Below are 18,868 nucleotides of genomic sequence, written 5' to 3'. Positions count from 1 at the left end.
TTTTTGGTTAAAAGGCGGACTCTGCCCTGCAGAGATTCAAGGACAGTAAGGCAATGGCAAGGTCTTTGGGTCTGCAGACTCTGTCAAGAGGCTATGGATATAAAAGATACTGTGGCTTTGAGAGATCTTCCTTTCATGGGTCTAGACAGCCTCAGCAGCTGCAGAACCCCTTGTATAAGAGCTACAGGGGTAAAGGCAGAGGTCGCCTTTGTGGAGCTGGACGTCATCCCTCTTCCTCCTCCACTTCCCCAACCCCTCCTGGTAATGCAGGAAAGCAGTCCTAGATCCGCCATCTTGGATCATGGGGGTCCCATGGGAGGTCGGCTTTCCAATTTTCTACAGGATTGGAAATTAATCACTTCGGACCTTTTTGGGTTTTAGATCTTGTAGAAAATGGGTACGCCCTTCCCTTCAGGGAATTCCCTCCTCCTTACCCTCCTTGCTAGGGGTTTTGCACGGAGGATCATTTGCTTCTCCTTCAGAAGGAGGTTCTTACCCTGTTACAAAAGGGTGCAATAGGGGTGGTTCCGGAGCAGGAAAGGGGTTGGGGTGCTACTACCGGTATTTCCTGATCCCCCAAGAAGGATGGCAGGTTACGTCCTATCCTGGACCTCAGAATCTTGAATCTGTTTCTCAAGCTGGAGAGATTCAAGATGCTCACCCTAGTGCAGGTTCTTCAGGCGCTGCAACAGGACTGGATGGTGTCCATCGATTTGCAGGATGCATATTTCCATATCCCAATCCTGAAGTCGCACAGGAAGTATCTCCGTTTTATGGTTGGGTCGCATCACTACCAGTTTGCGGTCCTTCCGTTTGGTCTTACTACTGCACCTCAAGTCTTAACCAAGTGGTGGCTGCCCATCTCAGGAGGTTGGGGATTCCAGTTTTCCCCTACCTGGACGACTGGCTTCTGAAGGCGGGGTCGCCAGAGATGGTGCTTCATCATCTGCAGGTTATAACCCAGCTGTTGTACAAATTGGGTTTTTCGATAAATGTAACCAAGTCTCACCTGGTGCCCTCTCGGCGCAACCTGTTCATAGGGGCAGTACTGGATAACACTGTGTTGAGGATTCCCTCCTCCACAAAGGATTCTCGACATTCAGGAAATGATTCCCTTGTTTTACAATGGAGCGGTTGTTCCGGTTCTGAAGGTCCTTCGCCTGCTTGGTCTGTTCGCTTCCTGCATTCTGTTGGCCAACCATGCACGCTGGCGCATGAGGGCACTCCAGTGGTGCCTCCCCGACAGTTGTATCAACACAACAGAGATCTCAGGGAGTCAGTCAGGATCTCCAGAGAAGCTGCTCCGGATCGGTCTTGGTGGAGGGCAATCTGTCTCAAGGAAAGCCCTTTCATCTTCCTCCATCGGTGGCCACAGTGATAACAAATGCCTCTACCCTAGGGTGGGGTGCTCATCTGGGGGATCTGGAGATCAAGGGTCTTTGGTCTCCAGAAGGATTGTCTCATATCAATCTTCTGGAATTGCGGGTTATATGTTTGGCTCTCAAGGCCTTTTTCCCTTCCATTCACGGTCAGTCAGTTCAAGTCCTGACGGACAACACTGCCGCGATATGGTATGTCAACAAGCAGGGAGGAGTAGGGTCGTACCATCTCTGCAGAGAGGCGTTGCAGCTCTGGTCCTGGGCTCAGGACCATCGGATTTGCTTGATGGCAAGTCATCTGGCTGGGGTGTTGAACGTGCGTGTGGACAGTCTGTCGGCAGTTCTCCGCCGACCACGAGTGGAGGCTTCACCCGGAGGTAGTTCGACACGTCTTCCAGACGTGAGGAACTCCTTGAGTGGACCTGTTTGCCACTTTCGAGAACGCGCACTGCCCATCATTCTGCAGTCTCCATTTTCCGACGCAGGGAGTGTTGCGGGACGCGTTTCAGTTGAGTTGGAGCTCTCAACTACTTTATGCGTTTCTGCCCATACCCTTGATTCCTCTGGTTCTGAGGAAGATTCGCCAAGACCGGGCTGAAGTTATATTGATCGCTCCGGACTGGCCAAGAATGGTGTGGTACACAGACCTTCTTCACCTCTCGTCGCACCCTCCGCTCCGTCTCCCTCTCAGGGCAGACCTCCTCTCTCAGATGGAGGGGCAGGTTCTACACCCCCACCTCCAGAGCCTGCACCTTCATGCCTGGAGATTGAACGGGGCAACCTAAATTATTTTTCTCTCCCGCCTGACGTGGTGGATCTTATCAGCCAGGCGACACTCCACCAAGTCTATCTACTCCTATAGGTGGTCGAAATTTGTTAGCTGGTGTGGAGAGAGACCTATTGATCCTCTGAATGCGCATCTTTCCGATTGTTTTTCACTTCATTTGGCTCAGCATGGTTGTGCTGTGGCCACTGTTGAAGGATATTTGTCTGCTTTGTCGGCTTTTCTTTGTTTGCCTGATCAGCTTTCTCTTTATAAGTCTCCAATAGTCTTAAGGTTCATTAAGGGGCTTACAAATAGGTTTCCGCCCACTCCTTTTATTATGCCCCAGTAGGATTTAAATCTGTTGACTTTTTTAATGGGTTCTACGTTCGAACCTATGCATAGTTGTCCGTTGAGACTGACATTTAAAACGGTCTTTCTAGTGGCTATCACTTCGGCTAGGAGGGTGAGTGATCTCCAGGCTTTGAGTTCAAAGCCTCCTTTTCTGACCATACATGCGGAAAAGATGGTACTCTGGACCAGGGCTGCTTTTCTGCCTAAGGTGGTAACTCCCTTCCATCTAGGACAGTCCTTTACCCCCCCTACTTTCTATCCTCACCCTTCCAAGGAGGAGGAGAGGTTTCATCGTTTGAGTCCAAAGAGGGCCATTAGCTTCTATTTGGATAAAACGAAGGACTTTCGTCAAAATGATCAGCTCTTTGTTGGATATGCTGGTCGTATGAAGGGCAAGGCGGTGCACAAGCGCACTTTATCCAGGTGTATATCTTGTGCATCAAGATGTGCTACTCCCTGGCTGGTAAGGAGCCTCCTGTAGGCATTGGAGCTCATTCCACCAGGGCTAAGTAGTCTACTTCTGCCTTGTCCAGGGGTGTTTCTGTATTGGACATCTGTAAAGCCGCAACTTGGGCCTCCCTCCACACTTTAACGAAGCATTACTGCTTGGATTCCGAGGTGAGGAGGGACAGCCATTTTGTGCGCTCTGTTTTGCAAGATTTTTTGGCATAGAAGGGTGGACACCCTCCTCCTGGGGTTAGGACTGCTGTGGGATTCTATTCATAAGGTGAGGAATCCACAGGCAGATGTATCCATCAGAAGAGCAAGTTACCTTCGGTAACGCTTTTTCTAGCGGATTCAGTATCTGCCTGTGGATTCTTCACTGACCCACCCACCTCCCCGTTGTCCACCCTTTTATACCTTAAAAGATGAGGTATTGGTTATTTGATGTTTTTATGTGCTCAAGACTTTACTTCTATTTTTCCATTGTTGACTTATTTTAAATGTGAGCTTTCTTGTTTCATTTTACACTGACTGAATTGGTGTGAATTCTGTGTACTCTGTATGAGAAAGTGGCTCTGTATACTGTTACCAAATAGGTACAGTGTGTACAGAGTCCACAGAGGTTTGGCAGAGGCTAAAGTTAGATATAACCTTACTCTCTAAAGTGGTAGCTTGGTTGCGCAGTAAGGCAGTATCAGAGGACAGTGTAAAGCATTTGTTGTACACACTCAGCCAGCAAATGGTCTCACACACTCAAACTGAACTCTAGGCCAATGGTGTATATATAAAAAATATATGCTCGTTTAATTTAGAACCAACAATAGGTATTAAAATATACTTTCTCAGAATGAGATGCTTTATATAAATACTTTTGCAATATGCAATTGACTTTTATAGAAAGTTACAAGTGGTTGCAATAGGCAACACATTTTTAAACACAATAATGCATTGAGTTCAATGGAAGTTTCAAGTTATTTGCAACAGATTACTTTTAGGATTACTTTTGGAATTCCAGGACTGGATCCTAGATTCAGCCCTGGGTCAGTACTTGGAAGCAAGTGATGAAAGTTAACTTAATTACTGTGATTGTTAGACAATATTTTGCTATTTTAAAAGTTGGCACTTAGAAAATATTTAATAGAAAACAGTCAATGATTCCCTATGGCAGAAAATTCAAGTTGCAGGTATAGTATGTTCTCGTTACTTTTGTAATCCAGTACTGGGTACCTAGATTCAGTACTGGGATCTTTATCCAAAACAGGTAAGTAATTACGTTTTCAGATATTATACGATTTTTAAAGAATATTTAAAGTTTGCAGAAATTGACACTTAGAAGAAATTACACAGAAAAACAGTCAATGGTTTCCTATGGGAGAAAATTGAGTTACTGGCAAGTACAGTTGTATTTTTCAGAGTCCGTGCTGGGCACCAAGATCCAGCACAGAGCTCACCTAAGAGCAGGCGAGTATTTTAGTTTTCGTCACTTGGCTGATTTTTGGTGAATATTTTAAGTTTTGAAAAGTCCACACTTAGAAGAAATTTCAGGAAAAGCCAGTCAATGTTACCCTATGGAGAAAATTGAGTTATCGGTTTAAAGGTAAGTACTCGACTGGCAGAGTTACGGTTCTGGGCATAGACTCGGGGGTCTCCCAGGGTCAGGTAGGTACAGTTGGTTCACCCTCAGCGGCACAAGGGTGCAAATAGTGGAAATGGCACAGGGGCCACCAATCAAGTTCACAAGAAAAGACTTACTCTCCATGCAGAACGGAGAAGTTCTACACCCAGAGCCAGAGAGCCTCTGCCTAGCGGCATGGCTCCTGAAGACATAGAGTTCGCACACCTTAAGTTACCCCAAAGCACTATGCGAGTGCTCCGGGAGGCAAGGAGACCGACAACACGGAAATGCTATGGGGAAAAATGGAAGAGGTTCACACTGTGGTGCAGAAAAAATAAACTACAAAATAAGTTGACAAGGGAATAAACGGTGCTTAGATACCTCACGCATCTACTAAAAGCCAAGCTAAGTTCGTCTGCACTAAGAGTCCACCTAACGGCGATTGTGGCCTACACACGAGGTGAGACGGGAGAAAGTTTCTTTACGTCGCGAGTAGTAAAGAGATTCCTGGAAGGGGCAAAAAGGATAGCGCCACCAAAGAGGATTCCGCCGCTGGCATGGAACCTCAACATAGTCCTGACGGAATTTATGAAGGTGCCCTTTGAGCCCATCCACAAGGCCTCACTACAAATGCTGACAATGAAAACAGCCTTTCTGGTAGCAATAACCTCGCTGCGCAGAGTGAGCGAACTGCAAGCGTTAACGCTGCAAGAGCCCTACATCCAAATACACAAGGACAGAGTCGTAATGAGGACTGACCCACACTTCATTCCTAAGGTCGTGTCAGCATTCCATATGAACCAAACTATTCAAATACCTAGTTTCTTTCAAAACCCAGTCACAAGCGCAGAGAGGGCACTACACACTCTAGACGCTGGAAGAGCGGTGATGCACTACATCGAGAGAACAAAGGAGCACAGGAAAACCAAGCAGTTTTTTGTGTCCTTCACAACCAGCTTCCTGGGTAGACCAGTAACAAAAAGCACCATCGCGCGATGGATCGCACTAACGATACAATTCTGCCACACACACACAGGCAGGGCAAGAGCTAACGGAGGGGGCATGAGCCCACTCCACAAGAAAGAAGGGAGCAACGATTGCTTTTCTGGCAAACGCACCCATTCAAGACATGCCTGGCGGCAACATGGGCTTCAGTGCATTAGTTCACTAAGCACTACTGCATGGATATACAAATGAACAAGGAAGCACAAGTAGGGCAAAGGGTGCTTCAACATATATTCAACGACCAACGGTCATCTTCCACCCAGCCGCCACGAAGATAACAAACCGCTACAAAGTCTATGCACAGCATAGTGAATCCAGAAAGCTTCACGCTGCAAAACGAATAGTTTCTTACCTGTTGGTGTAGTTTTGGAGCTTGAAGATCTTTCTGGATTCACTAGCGAACCCACCCACCTCCGCCAGAAAGATGAGGCAGGAGAGGAAGGTGGAAGGACAAAGAGTAAAAGAACAAAAGAATACTGAAAGTGGACACATTGAAAGAGGAAAATACTAAAGAACGCCTAGGGTTCAAAAAAAAAAAGGAAAAAAGAACCCGAAGATGGCGCCCCAAGGTGGGACTTCTGCAGGAAGCATGCCGACGTCGAGAAGTACACCAAATGGTGGGACGTCGACGCCCACCTGGGCTACAATTTTTTTTTTTTTTTAAAAGACAAAAGACTACGATTCCGGACCCAACCACCAGACCGCGGAATAATGCACAGCATAGCGAATCCAGAAAGATCTTCAAGCTGCAAAACTACACCGACCGGTAAACTATTCGTGATTCTATTTGAAAACGTTTTTAAGTGTCAACTTTTGAAATACAATAATAATCCTTAAAAATCATACCTTTAACTAAAACTCATTTACTCACCTGTTTTCAGGAAATGTCCCAGGGCTGAATCTAGGATTCAGTCCTGTGGTTAGAAAAATAATCTGAACAGTAATTAACTGAATTTTACTTAAAAAGCCCATTCAGTCGAAAGTACTATACCTGCAATGTGTTGCAAACTGCTTTCTTAAACATGTAATCAAATCCTGTACCAGTTATACTGCAATTCTGAACTGTGTTCAAACAAATCAATTACTACTGCAAAGTATTTATATGCTTACCTGTACCAGGCTTGCTTGGTTCTAGAAATAAAACTGTATATTTTTTTAATACAAAACAATTGGCCTAGAGTTCAGTTCTTGAGTGTGTGAGACCATTTGCTGACTGTGTACAACAAATGCTTTACACTGTCCTCTGATACTGCCTTATTGCTCGACGAAGCTACCACTTTAGAGAGTAAGGTTCTATCTAACTTTTACCTCTGCCAAACCTCTGGAGACTCTTGGATTCTATGCACACTGTATCTCACTTTGGTGCAGTATATATAGAGCCAGTTTCTTACACTACTGCACTCCTTAGGGACCCCCCCCCCCCTTGTACTCATGCCCAAGGTACCAGGGGTGCCAAAGTGTGACACAATTATACCTTGTTATCTTGTTTTAGGGAAAGGGCACTGGCACTGGGGCCTGGTTAGTAGGGACCCAGTGCACATCAGTCAAACATCAGTACCAGTGGCAAAATGTGGGGTGACCATGACACAAAGGGGCACTTTCCTACAACTGGCATTTCTACATCTGAACATTGCACTTTCTTTGTCTGTACCCCTGCAGCTGAAAGACACTTTCTTTAGAATATCCCCAGGCATCAGACTGGATCCGGAAAAGTTTTTAGTCAGCAGTACCCATGCGCGTCGGTAGGTGGCGTCGTGCGGCTCCGCGTCCATCGCTGGCGTCTTAAGCCTCCTGTAAGTTTGAGTCTACTCTGGTGCACGTAGGGATGCCTGGTTTTAAGTCTTGTGGGGCCTGCAGTCGCAATATGTCGGTGGTGGACCCCCACGACGTCTGTCTCTACTGCCTGGAGAGCGACCACGACTCCCGGGCCTGTATGGACTGTTTGGCCATGGTCCCAAAGGCCTTGAGGGAGCGGCACCGGAAGCTGTTTGAGGTCCGGCACTCGTCCCCGCGCCATTCACGGTCCAGGGGCCGCTCCAGAGAAAGTTTGCGGGGCCACCATTGCTCCTCGGGCTCCAAGTCTTCTCCCTCGGATTCGGGTAAGAGACGACACAAAAAGAAGTCGAAGCGTTGTCGCTCTATCCGACATTTCCCCCTCCAGTCGGTCCTTGGATGCGGACGAGGGGGACGGTTTCTGCCCCTGCCGCTCCTTCAGGGCCGTGCTCCCCTTCGGTCTTACCAGCGCCCCTTGGGTGTTCACGAAAGTGATGGCGGTGGTTGCAGCTCATCTGCGCAGGTCAGGGGTGTCAGTCTTCCCCTACCTCGATGACTGGTCGTTGAGGGCTGGCTGCTCGCCCCCGGCAGTAGTCTCCCACCTTCAGACTACGGCCGACCTCCTGCATTTGCTGGGGTTCTCCATCAACGTGCCGAAGTCGCACCTGAGTCCCTCTCAGCATCTCCCCTTCATCGGAGCAATTCTGGATTCGACGCGGTTTCGGGTTTATCCTCCCGAGCAGCGAGGCTGGGATATTCAGGCTGATTCCGATCTTTCAGCCTCTATCCCGGGTTTCAGTCGGGATGATCCTCCGGCTCCTGGGCCTGATGGCCTCCTGCATCCTGCTGATCTATCATGCCATATGGCATATGCGGGCTCTGCAGTGGGACCTGAAGTTCCAGTGTGCGCAGCATCAGGGCAACCTGTCCGATCATGTCCAGATCTCGGAGGGCACTGCACGACCATTGCAGTGGTGGCTCACGATTGGGTCAATGGCACATCACTCTCCCTTCAGCAACCGGAGCACACAGTGGTGACAGATGTGTCCCTCCTGGGATGGGGAAGCCACTTGGCGGAGATCAGAGGACTCTGGTCTCCGGCGGAGTCCCGGCTCCATATCAACCATTTGGAGCTTCGGGCGATCCGACTTGCACTGAAGGCATTCCTTCCCTTTGTCCGGGGAAGTGTGGTGCAGGTGTTCACGGACAAAACAAACGCCATGTGGTATTGCAACAAACGGGGCGGGGTGGGGTCCTGGACCTCATGTCAGGAGGCTCTGCGCCTCTGGACATAGCTGGAACATCAAGTCATTACCGTGGTGGTTCAACACCTGGCAGGTCCTCTGAAAGCAAGGGCGGACGAACTCCGCCGCCGGTGCTTGATGGATCACAAATGGCGTCTGCACTCGGACGTGGCACAAAGTCTCTTTATGCAGTGGGGAGAGCCTTGGTTAGATCTATTCGCCACTGAAGAGAACGCGCAATGTCATCAGTTCTGCACGTTGTAATTTCCAAGGTGGCACTCGCTCGACGACTCTTTTTGTCGCAAGTGGAGTTGCGGTCTGTTGTACGCCTTTCTGCCTATACCACTTCTGCCCAGAGGGCTAAAGAAGATTCGGCGTGACTGGGCCCAGGTCATCCTTGTGGCTCCGGATTGGGCACGAAGATACTGGTATCCCGAGCTACTCAGCATGGCGATTGACCCCCCCAATCCGTCTGCCTCTTTGGGAGAATCTTCTGTCGCAGCAGCAGGGGACGCTCCTCCACCCGAACCTGTCCAGCCTCCACCTCCATGCGTGCAGATTGAGCGGCGATAGTTGACAGCTTTTGATCTTCCTCCCGAAGTCTGTGATGTTGTTCTGGCAGCCAGACGTACCTCCACTAAGACGGTATACGCCTGCCGGTGGAACAAGTTTGTGGCATGGTGCACAGCAAAGACTGTGAATCCCCTCTCTGCCCCTCTTTCTGAGGTCCTTCTGTTCCTACTATCCTTGGCCCAGCAGGGCTCTGCTCTGGGCACTAGCAACGGTTCTCTTTCGGCCATCTCCGCCTTTCTAAGGCTTCCAGATCAGCCTTCTCTTTAAATCCCCGGTTGTTAACCGTTTCCTCAAAGGCATTACGCACACGTTTCCTCCCTTGCCTTTCATAATGCCTCAATGGGACTTAAATCTTGTCTTGAAGGATCTGTTGTGAGCTCCTTTTGAGCCCCTTCAGAACTGTCTTTTATTTCTTCTCAATCTCAAGACAGCTTTGCTGGTAGCTATCACCTCTTCCAGAAGAGTGAGTGAGCTCCATGCTCTTTCTTCTAAACCTCCTTTCCTTCTGTTCATCCAGACAAGGTGGTTTTAAGGACCCGTCCTTCTTTTTTCCAAAGGTTGTCACGCCCTTCCACATCGGGCAGACCATCAACTTGACCACCTTCTTTCCGCCTCCTTCAAAAGAGGGAGAGGCTCCACCGTCTGGACCCAAAGCGTGCGCTCTCGTTCTATCTGAAGCGCACACAGCAGTTCCGAGTGGATGACAGCTCTTTGTTGGCTACATGGGTGCCAAAAAAGGTAGAGCCGTGCACAAACTAACCATCTCTCGGTGGGTTGTTCTGTGCATCAAAGCATGTTAATCCTTGGCTAAGAAGGAGCTTCCTGTGGGGATGTGTGCCCATTCTACCAGGGCACTTGCAGCCACTACTGACTTGGGACGTGGTGTTCCCTTGCAGGATATTTTTCAGGAAGCTACGTAGGCCTCGCTGCACAAGTTTACCAAGCATTACTGCCTTAACAGTCAAGTCCGGAGGGACGGCTTCTTTGGCCGTTCTGTTCTCCGTGACTTTCTGGTGTGATCTTTGTTCGCAGACCCACCACCAGGGTTGGTATTGCTGGGGTATCTATTCTAAGGTAAGGAATCTATCACTAACGTGTCTCTTTCAGATGCACAAGTTACTACTTGTGTAACGATATATCTGTAAGAGACATTAGTTAGTGATAGATTCCTTACCGCCCCACCCATCCTCCTCGTTCTGCAAACTGATTTCTAGGGTTAAGGTCATCCGTTTCAGGGCCCTAGTTTCATGGCACCAGTGATCAGTTTTTTGCATGGCTCTGCGTTCCTGGTGCGGAAAGTCGTGTACAGAACTGACGTCCGCGTGCATGGGTGGCACCTAAGTAGTTTCCTTGACATGGTCACGGCGCTTATGACGCCATCGGGCGCGGAGCCGCACAACGCCACCTACCGATGTGTAGGGGTACTGCTGAGACAACTTTTCCGGATCCAGTCTGATGCCTGGGGATATTCGAAGGTAAGGAATCGATCACTAACTAATGTCTCTTACATATACCTTGTTACACAAGTAGTAACTTGTGCGCTAAGCATACTCTTGCTATGTAGTTTAATACCATATCTCTGTTGTCGTGTAGTTCCAATATATCCTATACAGGATCTGCGCGTTTCGGATAACACAAACTGTGGATTTGGTGGCAAACTGGTTCCTAGCACCCCCACCGGATACATAAGCCTGTTTGCGTTAGCTAGTTCACAGTGCCACTAGAATCTCTTATCGGGGAGTGAATAGTTTCTGGCATCCTCAGAACATAACACTGATCCCTCAGGATCATGGAAACAATGTACTACTTTTCGCTCAGTCCCTCGTTCTCACTTAGTTAGTCTCAGAGATGCACAGAATAAACAGTCTGCGTGTTTCAATAACTATTTATTGAACAGTTGTTGTTCTAATGTAGAATATAAAATGTAACAACCATTAGACAGTAGCAGAGATATATTGTTAGCAATACTACGAAAGTAAAAGGATGATAGTGCTACCAATTTGCAGTAATCATGAGTATATACAAGTACATAGAATACATAAGTGCGTACTCCTATGATGTCACCTTAACGATATGTACCTAAATGTACCTGCATCTATGTAGGTGTTATGCCAAGAATCCCTCTAAGGTCTAGTCCACCCTATTACCTGAGTAAGGAGAGAATATGGGACCCCCTCCTGGTCTCGAGTTGGACACCCCGCGAGGGATGTTAGACCACTGCTAGCTGGAGCATCTGCATGCAGGAACCTCAGTGTCTCTGGTCAGTGTGTCAGTCGGGAAGTCACGGTCTCCTCTGTCTTTCGAAGCAATACATGATGTATATATAGCCACAGGACTCCCCAGGGGTCCTACCTTGCTTGGTTACTGTCAGCCTAAAGGATGACGTCCGGCCTGAACTTTAACATAGATATTATACAGGAGATGTTCGTTCTGCTGTGAGTCCTGCTCTGCTTCCAAGAAGCCTCGTGCATAATGTAGGCGTATCGAACCAGGGGAAAATCCTGTGTTCTGAATGCAGTGCCTAAGAACCGTTATGTATGTAATGTAGGGAAGAATATAGGTGAAAGTTTGTGATGTTTATATATGCCTATATAAGGTACCTATACGGAATACAACACTGTTCCTCATGCAGATATTTCAGTCTTGGCTGAACCCTTGAGAACCCTGTAACAGATATGAAAGCACTTCCAGATTTCTTACCATTGCAAATTTAGTTGACCTTTACCTCCTCTAATTGACTTTGCAGGGCAAATGCTAGAATCTCAGCAGGAACACAATAGTACTCTTATTTGATTACCTCTTTAAGTTATCAAGAACATTAATCCCTAGCATACTTGTTTTTGGAGTCCCCCTAGTACTCATGTGTTTTCTGAACTGCACCCAATTTGGGGTACTTGATTTAAAGCAGGTTTCTCCAACGGGTAGCTCTGTGCAGCCCAGTCTACTAAATTGGAAGCTTTTGCTTGGTTGACTGCATTTATGTATGCTAAAATGGATAAGCATGTATTTGAGATAAAATTGGGGGCATTTCCAGAGCTTTTAAGCTGATGTTTGCAGAAACATGGTTGAATTTCCTAAATATATTTAAAGCAGATAGTTCAGTGATAAATCATGCAGTGTTGGAGACTTATTATTAATATGAACATGATGCCAGGGACATTGTAAGTACAGCTGTTATATTTTACCAATGTAGAGATATTGCTCATTGACTGAACCTATTTTGCATAACTACTGGCGACCAACTCTTGATGCATTCAGGTAACCACCGCTGGTAAACTTGAATGTGGAGTCTGCTAATGTAATTTAGTTTGATGTGGTCACTATTACAACGCTAATATTAGTAGCTCTTGATTATATTCATTGAACAGAAGTAGCTCTTCTTACAGAAAATGTTGGAGACCCCGGATTTAAATGGTCTTTCTTTTCATTGCTTAGGATTGGAATCCCCAATTTGACCTGCACTTAATTTAATTTCTCTGTGAGAGCAGGACACCCACATCATCCATGGCACCATTGTAGATTTTTGGCAGAAATGAGGGCCACAGGAGTCAGGAAATTAAAGTGCCTTTCGCAGCTCCTCTGGGTTGTAAGTAAAACCGCAGCCAGGCTTGCATCCTGCTTGTCCCAGTGGGGGGCATGAAACAGCAGGGTACTGCTTTTGCAAAATTTGATCGTTCGTTCTAAAAGGGCAAACCGTATAGTCACGAAGGAGAACTTAACTTGCCTTCATTGGCATGGCCAAGATACTAGCTTAGCACGGATTTTAAAGGAGGCACCCACTCCCCTGAATTTAGGTCGGGTATATTGCTCACACCCATAGCTTACTGTGTATGGTAGGAAGAATAGTGAGGGGACGTGATGGAGATTACTTACATGTAGTCCCAAGAATTTACTAGTTTCAACATCCAGGACCCATTTATTATTGTTAAACAGTAAGTCCAGTGGATGTTGGGAGCAGATTTGTTGTTTGCAAAAGCGCATCACCTAGTTGAATAGCAGGCTCTGCACGTGAAGTTTAAAACAATACTACTGACCTCTGTGGGTGGGTACTTTAAGTGCAAGGGCTAGCAACTGGAGTTGGCATTTACTAGCTCTTGAGGGTATATCCTCTACAAGCAAGTTAATTAGGTGTGGTCAATATCTAGTAGCTTAAATGGGAGAAATGTCATCTTGGCACACATGCAAAATTAAGGTAAATGTGGAATGGCAGAGGATTTCATGATACCATGTTTGTTCCTTTAAGGTGATACATTAGTTTACCAAAAATAAATGTGGTGACTTATTGGATAAATAAGTAGGCATTTCTAAGATGTATGTATAGTATTTTTTTTTATTCATGGTTTCCCACTCTAGCCTCAAAAAGACATGGACATAGTATTTTCGGCACTGTCTCCCCTTTCTGCAATTTGTTAAAACCTTGCTCCTTCACAAGCTTTGTTTTACCTGATAACTTTATTCCCCGATGCATTCAGGATCCTTTCTTGCCTTATGGAACACTTGTACACAGAGAAAATGGTGGAAGAGTGTGAGCACAGGCTACTGGAACTGCAGTACTTCATTTCACGAGATTGGAAGTGAGTAACAGAATGTTGTGTGGTCATGTAACATTTTCTCCCAAATTTACCCTTTTGGTCACAGGGCACTGAATTGTTCTAAAGGCCCAGTGACACCCTTTTAAGTTCATGATGTTCACTTGAGCTTCAGCCAGATTGATATGATAGGGAATAAATGCAGTCAGTCTAACTACATTCACTATGCTCATATTCTGCTCTGTCTGAGAAAATATCCTCTCTTGCAGTTAGTCTTTAGCTAAGTGTCTGGATGCTCACTGAGGACAGTGATGCTCCTGTGGTGTTTTGAAAATGTTGTGTTACTGACCCACTTGCTTCCTGCGCCCTCCATTCACAGCATATGGGTTTAGCATTGCTTTACGGGTGGAGCAACAGTGTCATTAAGGTGTAATGTGGCCATGTTTGTGCAGCTGTACCCCTATGTGGTTGCGATATGCCTTGCTTTTTACAGATTATAAAATGCTTAGTAGTGTAACAAGAATCCTGGTGATATTTCACTGAGGCAGGGAAGTGGTGGGTAACCCAAGAAAGTCTGCGGTTTACCTGGTATGGCTCCTAACCCCCTCTTCCCCGGTCTAGTGCTTAACCAGTAAAGAGGCTGTTTCACAGCCTTTAAGCTGCAAACCCATTGCTGCTTTTAAACTACTTTTTCCTGTCCAACATGTTCAGCATATACATCCACTATTCTCATTATACCATCCAATCACCCCCCCCCCCCCCCCCCCATCCATTTTGGGGAGTTTTTGCTTGATGTGAAAACATTCTTGACTGATGTCGTTTTTACAAACCAACAGTCATGTTAAATTTTCTGCCTCGTAGGAGAGTATTGGAATGTTCAAAAGCACGTTATACTGTGTTTGTGCAGAAAAACAATTTTGACAGCCTTACATTTTTCCCCCTTTCTGGTAACTTTATTTCCGAATTTTCTGATGCCTTTCTATCCCTTTCCATATGCCCAGGCTGGACCCGATTCTTTATCGCAAGTGTCAAGGGGATGCTCTGAGGCTCTGCCATACACAAGGCTGGAACGATACCAGTGAAGTTATGCCACCAGGGGCTGTATTCTCTTGCTTATACAGACATGCCTATCGTACAGAGGAACAAGGCAGACGGGTGAGAATTCGCAATTTCTGTGTTTGGCCTGTGTTGACAACCCCCCTCTATTTCGAACATCTTTTTTCTCCAGTATCCTGCCATTTTTAACTTGGCCTGCTTTAACCCCTTCAGTGCCCATGACGAGCTGGACTCGTCATGGGCCGCGGTGGCGCTGTGCCCATGACGAGTCCAGCTCGTCATAGACCCCGCCCGCTAATGCAACGGCCGGCACTGGGCGGGGAAAGGGGCGGGCACTGAAGGGGTTAACTGGAGGGACCCCATAATGTGTTTTAAATCCAAACACCTTGTATAAGGAGGTGAGGATGCAAATTGCTGAACTTAACATGGTTTTTGAAACCCCTCCACTTGCTCTTACTTTCTCTGTTCCCCCAGGCTCTTCCTTTATTTCAACCGTTTCTATACAGTGATTCATTTCAGTACAGGTTTTGATACTGTCATAGATTTATTGTCTCTTATCACCCTCTATCTCCTTGACTTATCCATCCCCACACTCCTTTCATTCTTGCTCTTTAGGATAGCCCAAGACACAGGCTCCATCACTGGAACATCCTTGCTGTTAAAGATGCTGTTAATGGTCACTGGGCCATTGTTATAGTATAAAGGGTAGGATCAACCCAAATGGATCGTTTTTTTTTTAAATTTTTGAGCACTCCTTCAGTTTTGCTATAAGCCCCCACACAGTGATGCTGCTTAAATCTGAGACTAGACCCCCACTTTCTCCAGGGTTCCCACCGCACACGAGAGCCTCTGCATAAGGAGAGCCAATACAGACGCTGTGGGATGCAAGAGCTTGTCAAAGACTGTCCAGTTGAATACAGAAATGGGAAGAAGGGCTGGAGTTTGGTGGGAGGGGGTAGCAATAGTGTCTGAAGGTGAAATCATCTCAAGTGCCATCATATGTTGCTTGCATGTGTTGCATATACAGTCTCCAGGGGCATCAAATAGAGCATCCTTCTCAGAAGACATGCCTGGCTACACCAGTGGCGGCTCGCAGAGGGAGTGCTGTGGGGCAGTGGGGCGGGTGAGGGGCAGGGTGGGGGAGTAGTGGAGTCAGACATGCGACGGCCAGGAGTAAAGTAAGTAAATAAAACGTTTTACCTTGCGCTCGCTGCATCTCGAAGTTGGCGATGCAGCGAGCTCAAGGTAGATAGTTGTATTTATTTACTTTACTCCACCACGCTGTCCCTCCCCTGCCCCGCTGTCCCTCCCCTGCCCCACTGTCCCGCAGCACTCCCTCTGCGAGCCGCCACTGGGCTACACATCTCTTATTTCAAACCCAATGTCTGCATCACCTCAACATCCCATTCGATGGGGAGAATCTGGAACCCTCTCCTCCAGGTTGACAAGATTGTGGAAAGGATGGAAAAAAATTAGATTTCCTAGGCCGTGGGCGAACTGGCACTTTTTGAGAAAAGTTCACTGGGGAAGAGCTAAGGTACGAGCAGAGACCATCAGCAGTCTGTCAGAGACATCAGTGCACCCTACGCCAACAGGAGGGCAGGAGATTGTCCAGGGGCGCACACAGGTGTAACAGGAGAAAGCACAAAGGTGGCTCAGGTAAAGGAGTCTCCCCTCCAAACAGTAACTCACTCTTCCCCCCCCCCTGAGCACAGTACACCTCCCCAGAGTAGAATGCAAGATTTCCTCTCTTGCTCTGAGAATTTTATCAAACCAATGTGTTTTAGCAGTGGTCCGCTGAGGCTCTTGCCTAGAGATTAACTAACCCTTCCAGCATTCCACCCAGCAGATACTTCCTCAGCCAGATCCTCTCCAGTTTTTAGATAAAAAGTTACAGGTGCTTCTCAAAAAAGCGGTAATACAGAGTGCCTTCACACCAACAGGGGGAAAGAGTGTACTATTACATTCCAAAAAACAGGATGGCTCCCTCAGGCACGTCCTAGACCACATGCATCTCACTGAATACTGTCAGAAAACGTTTCAGTAAGTCATCTTTTTGCTCTGATAAGGCGACTATATGACTGCAGTATACCTCAACGATGGCTGTTTCCAGATACCCGCCACACTGCCCAGGTATCTTTACTTTGTGGTTAGTGGACATGACTAACAGTTCATAAGTGGGAGAAAGGGCCTTCTTTCTGCATGGTTGCCCCCACTTTTTGCTGAACTGCTGATGTACTTTGAGTGTTCCCAGGTACCCAGGGCACTGTGACCAGGGAAGGCCTTTAAGGGCTGCAGCACTCATTGTGCCACCCTTTGAGGCCTTCTACCTTTACACTCAAACACCACCTTTGCAGGCTGCGTGTTTTGGTGCAGAACAAAGTGAAAAGTCGACATGGCACACATCCCTGTGTGCCATGCATACAATCCACTGACCTGGCATAGATCAGCCACCCCTCTAGCTGGGTGCACTATACCAGTAGTGAGGGTACAGGTGAATGAGCCAGGTACCCCTACAGTGTCTAAGCCAATTCTTAGACATTGTAAGTGCAGAAATGCCATTAAGAGTATATGGTGCCGGGGGTTTTTCATAACAAACTCCACAGCACCATAATGGCTTTGCTGAAACCTGGTAATTCGGTATCCAACTTCTCAGCACATTAAACCCACACTGACATTGTGGGATGTAATGAAAAGCGCACACACAGGGCATCTTAGAGATGCCCCCTAAAAAATGACTTAACACTAGTGTCCAGGCTGAGTGGCTGCTCCCCAGCTGCCACCACCAGACATGTTTCTGGACCCCTGGGTCGAGCGCTTGCTGCTCTCGGGGGCCCGAAACAATGCACATACTGAGATGAGGTGCCAAGCCTCCTCCCCCAGGGTGGGCAGGGTCCACGGAGGGGGGGGGGGGGGGGCTGCGGCGGCAGCTTCAAAGGCTTGCCACCTTTGTAAGCTTCCCCAGGCCTATTGCTGCTTCCAGCAACTGGTCCCCACCGGTTCTGAACCCCCACTTTGGGCGGGAGAACCAGCGGGAAAACCAAGTGAGGAAGGGAGGTGTGCCCACCTTTGCCAACCCACCCCTCAGATGGGGGCAGCGAGGGAAAGCACACCTCTCAGTCCCTGCCATCTTGCAGATGGGGGGACCCAGTCAACCAGGGCGAGGCATATGCCCCCCTCCCCCTGGAGGGTGGCATATTAGGGGGTGTTCCCACCCCAAGGACAGGACTCATTGGTCCCAACCTTTTACTTACCTGTAACGCCCTACCTCATCAGACAAGCAACGACCAAGAAGAAAAGGACTGAACAGCCGTGCCGAAGCTAGGAAGAGGACGATGCCCACTGACTTCGCCCCAGCCCTACCTACCTGTCCCCACCTCGAACCTGCAGAAGCGAAACTCCAGTGTGTCCTGCAGCCAGCTACCTAAAAGAACCCTGAGGATCTGCACTGCCTTCCAATGAAAAGACTGTCTCCTGTGAACACCAGATTTGTTTACCAACAGACTCCAGCTCCTGCAAAATCCATGAGTCTGCACCCGTCGCCGACGGCCGAGTTCGAGTGGCCAAACACCACTAGGTCTCACGGGCGATTGTGACCTGAGATCTGGTTATCTCGGACCTGCCTTGAATCTCCCAGCAAAGCCAGCAGCCTCTTTCTGGAGGACCTCCCTAACTGTGACCGGAACTGGTAAGATGAAACCAGACGCCTAAAGACACCCCTATACCCAAAGCCCCACAGCCTTGGGTGGCCCAACTGACTCTATCCAAGCATTCCAACTTACCTCTCCAACTGGTGGTCAGCTCCAGAAGATCTCCGTCCCTGAGCCTGCAGTCTTTGTTAAAACCGGAGAATCCCCATTGCAATCAACAGGGCACACGACGCCAAAACGGCACCCTGCATCCAGCTGCCCCTGTGCTGCTGCCGCTGTACTTTGGATGCTACTTTGTATGCTACTTTGTTACCCCATGTGCACTGTGCTATAGTTCAGGAGTTTTGCTCCCAAAACCCAGTGACCTGCTTGCCAGCAGCCACCAACCGTAGGCCCCCTATGCCCCATTGGATAACATTGGGCCTCTGCACCCAGCTGCCCTAGTGCCGCAGATGGTGTAATGAGAGTGCATCCTTGATCCTG

At 47.8% G+C, this 18,868-nt stretch overlaps 1 protein-coding gene across 1 annotated transcript in view; it reads left to right on the top strand.

Moving 5' to 3' along the window:
- GLG1 (golgi glycoprotein 1) overlaps positions 1 to 18,868 on the top strand; it is a 658,311-nt gene that overhangs the window by 250,462 nt on the left and 388,981 nt on the right. Inside the window, exons 10-11 of the mRNA XM_085637427.1 lie at positions 13,623 to 13,724; positions 14,681 to 14,834. Of these exons, the coding sequence (XP_085493553.1) occupies positions 13,623 to 13,724; positions 14,681 to 14,834 (256 nt within the window). The remainder of the gene's footprint in view (positions 1 to 13,622; positions 13,725 to 14,680; positions 14,835 to 18,868) is intronic.

The sequence above is a fragment of the Triturus cristatus genome, chromosome 12 (genome assembly GCF_964204655.1).
Source record: "Triturus cristatus chromosome 12, aTriCri1.1, whole genome shotgun sequence".
Classification (NCBI taxonomy): Eukaryota; Metazoa; Chordata; class Amphibia; order Caudata; family Salamandridae; genus Triturus; species Triturus cristatus.
This window is presented reverse-complemented; position numbering and strand designations above follow the sequence as displayed.